General features: G+C 43.7%; 1 protein-coding gene across 1 annotated transcript; it reads right to left on the reverse strand.

The window, feature by feature from the left end:
- Positions 1 to 2,121: 2,121 nt before the first annotated feature.
- On the reverse strand, positions 2,122 to 2,637 carry LOC132644446 (uncharacterized). Its single transcript, XM_060361039.1, has one exon. The coding sequence runs from the start codon at positions 2,635 to 2,637 to the stop codon at positions 2,122 to 2,124; it is 516 nt and encodes a 171-aa protein (XP_060217022.1).
- Positions 2,638 to 3,102: the final 465 nt, after the last annotated feature.

Below are 3,102 nucleotides of genomic sequence, written 5' to 3' on the forward strand. Positions count from 1 at the left end.
CTTGACTTGTCCCACTAAGGACGATTGTGCCACCATACCTGCAAGTAACCTGCCCTGCACTGTATGATCAATCCGAACTCCGTGGTTGGCTAATGCCTGAATATCCTTAGCCATAGGTCGTTCTTTAGCAGTAAATCGGGCCAAGCTGCCCATAGACTTTCTACTCAAGGCGTCTGCCACCACATTCGCCTTATCAGAATGATACAAAATAGTAAGATCATAATCTTTAAGTAACTCTAACCACCGTCGCTATCTCAAATTCAGATCTCTTTGCTTGAATATGTATTGCAAACTCTTGTGATCAGTATAGATTTCACACGGCTCACCATAAAGATAGTGACGCCAGATCTTGAGTGCAAATACAACTGCGGCCAATTCTAAGTCATGAGTTGGATAATTCTTCTCATGTTTCTTTAGCTGTCGAGACGCATAAGCTACCACTTTACCATTTTGCATCAAGACAAAACCCAACCCGACTCGAGATGCATCACAACAAATGGTGAAACCACCCTCATCAATAGGTAAGGTCAAAATCGGAGCCATAGTCAATGCAGTCTTTAATTTCTGAAAGCTTTCTGAACATTCATCTGACCACTGGAATACCAGACCTTTCAGAGTTAAACGTGTTAATGGAGCAGCTATCTTCGAGAAACCCTCCACAAACCTTCTGTAATATCCAGCTAGTCCCATGAAGCTGCGTATTTCTGTGGGAGTAATGGGTTGAGGCCAATCTCAAACTGCTTCAATTTTTTGTGGATCAACTTGAATCTCATCTCGGGACACCACGTGTCCTAAAAAGGAAACTGTACTCAACCAGAACTCACATTTTGAGAAGTTGCCATAAAGCTTTCATTCCTTAAGTGTCTGTAGCACAATTCTCAAGTGTTGTTCATGCTCAGCCTCACTCCGAGAGTAGACCAAAATATCATCAATGAACACAATCACAAAATGGTCTAAGTATGGCTTGAATACCCTGTTCATGAAGTCCATAAATGCTGCGGGGACATTAGTCAGCCCGAATGACATCACCAAAAATTCGAAGTGCCCATATCTTGTCCGAAAAGCTGTCTTGGAGATGTCCCCAGTCTTGATTCGCAGCTGATGATAACCTGATCTCAAGTCGATTTTGGAAAAATGAGTAGCACCCTGCAGCTGATCAAACAAATCATCAATACGAGGCAATGGATACTGATCCTTGATAGTCGCCTTGTTCAGTTGCCTGTAGTCAATGCACATTCTCATCGTGCCATCTTTCTTCTTCACAAATAACACAGGTTACCCCAAGGCAATACACTAGGCCTAATGAACCCTTATCAAGTAGCTCTTGGAGTTGAGCCTTCAGTTCTCTCAACTCAGCTGGAGCTATACGATATGGAGGAATAGAGATAGGTTGAGTCCCTGGAATTAAATCAATGCTGAACTCGATTTCTCTCATCGGGGGTAGGCCGGGTAAATCTTCAGGAAAAACATCCGCAAATTCGCGAACAAAAGAAACACTATCAATAGTAACATTCTCCGCTCGAGTATCATGAACGGTGGCAATAAAACCCAAATACCCATGATTAATCATTCGGCGTGCCTTTACATAAGATATTATTTTTCCTTGAGTCACAAGAGTCATGCCTTTCCGCACTAAAGTTTCTCCAGGAAAATTAAAATGTATAAGCTTAGCATAGCAATCAACTGATGCATAACATGATGCCAACCAATCCATGCCCATAATCACATCGAAAGCGGACATCGGTAACACACATAGATCAACTACGGTGTCCCTGCTCTGAACAGATATCACACAATCTCTATAAACTCTATCCACTAATATACTCCCCCCACTGGGGTTTCTACCACATACGACACATTAATAGACTCAACTCCCCGTTATAAGAATATAGCAAAAGAAGGAGATACATACGAATACGTAGAACCGGGATCAATAAGAACATATGCACCATGAGAACCAATAGTAATAATACCTGTGACTACTGCATTAGATGCCTCGACATCCTGTCTGGTCATAGCAAAAAATCTCGGCGGTCCACCCCCTCCCTGAGCAACCTGTGCACCCTGTCGACCCTGTCCACGAGCACCCTATGGAGCGGTCCTAGCTGGCTGAATCTGACCCTATGTAGCTGTAGTAGTTCCCTGCAGTTGTGTAGTAGCTCGACTAGCACCAGAATCACCCTTAGGATAATATTTAGCAATATGCCCTTTTTCACCACAAGTAAAACAAGTCCCATTTGCTCTAAAGCAACGACCACTGTGATTTCTACCACAGTTAGAACACCTCGGATGATAACCTGACTGATATGAGCTATTACCCGTCCTCTGTATCTGCTGATATGAGCTATTACCCGTCCTCTGTATTGAACTGACATCTTGCTTGCTTAATGGAATAAACCTGTCCTTAAACAGTGCTAAAAATTCTGACCAAGTAATAGGTGGTAACCCTGCTTGTCTACCTCTCTGAATCGAAATCCACCAAGACTCTGCAAACCCTGAGAATAAGAAAGTGGAAAATTCCACACCACGAGTCTCCTTCAACCCCAACGTAGTCAATATCTTTTCATAACGATCAATGAACTTCTGAGGTTCAATAGAAGTTGGTGAAGCATCAAACTCTGGTGGCTTAAGATCCATGAAATTATTAAACTCCTTGGATTGCCCTGCAGACTAGACAACCTGTTGAGGGGCCAACTGAGGTGTCTGATTAGCTGCAACATTCAACTGAACTTGAGCTTGCGCTTGTGAAGTAGCCCGTGGACCTGGAAGTCCACCATGACTAGACGCCAATGCCTCCAACACATTCAATAATCTGGTCACCACATCTGCAGGCAAAGCAATAGTAGGTGCAACAGCTGGTGCCGGTGGAGTGTTCTGAACCACTTGTTCCTGTACTTGCTCTGACGCAACTCGGGGCTGACCCCCATTCACAACTTCAGGCTGAGGGGTGGCCCAAGTCCTAGTCTGAGCTCTAGTCTGATGAGCACTAGCTTGTCTACCACCGCGGGTAGCACTCTGTCCAGCACCACGTTTAGCAGATGAAGATGCACGTTTCTTAGTCATGTACGAAATAAATATTACTAGGTTAGACTTGATTCAACT

This window comes from Lycium barbarum, chromosome 6 (genome assembly GCF_019175385.1).
Source record: "Lycium barbarum isolate Lr01 chromosome 6, ASM1917538v2, whole genome shotgun sequence".
Taxonomy (NCBI): Eukaryota; Viridiplantae; Streptophyta; class Magnoliopsida; order Solanales; family Solanaceae; genus Lycium; species Lycium barbarum.

Excerpts from the sequence above, each read along its gene's own strand:
- LOC132644446 (XM_060361039.1), bottom strand. The coding sequence starts at position 2,637 with ATGGATCTTAAGCCACCAGAGTTTGATGCTTCACCAACTTCTATTGAA.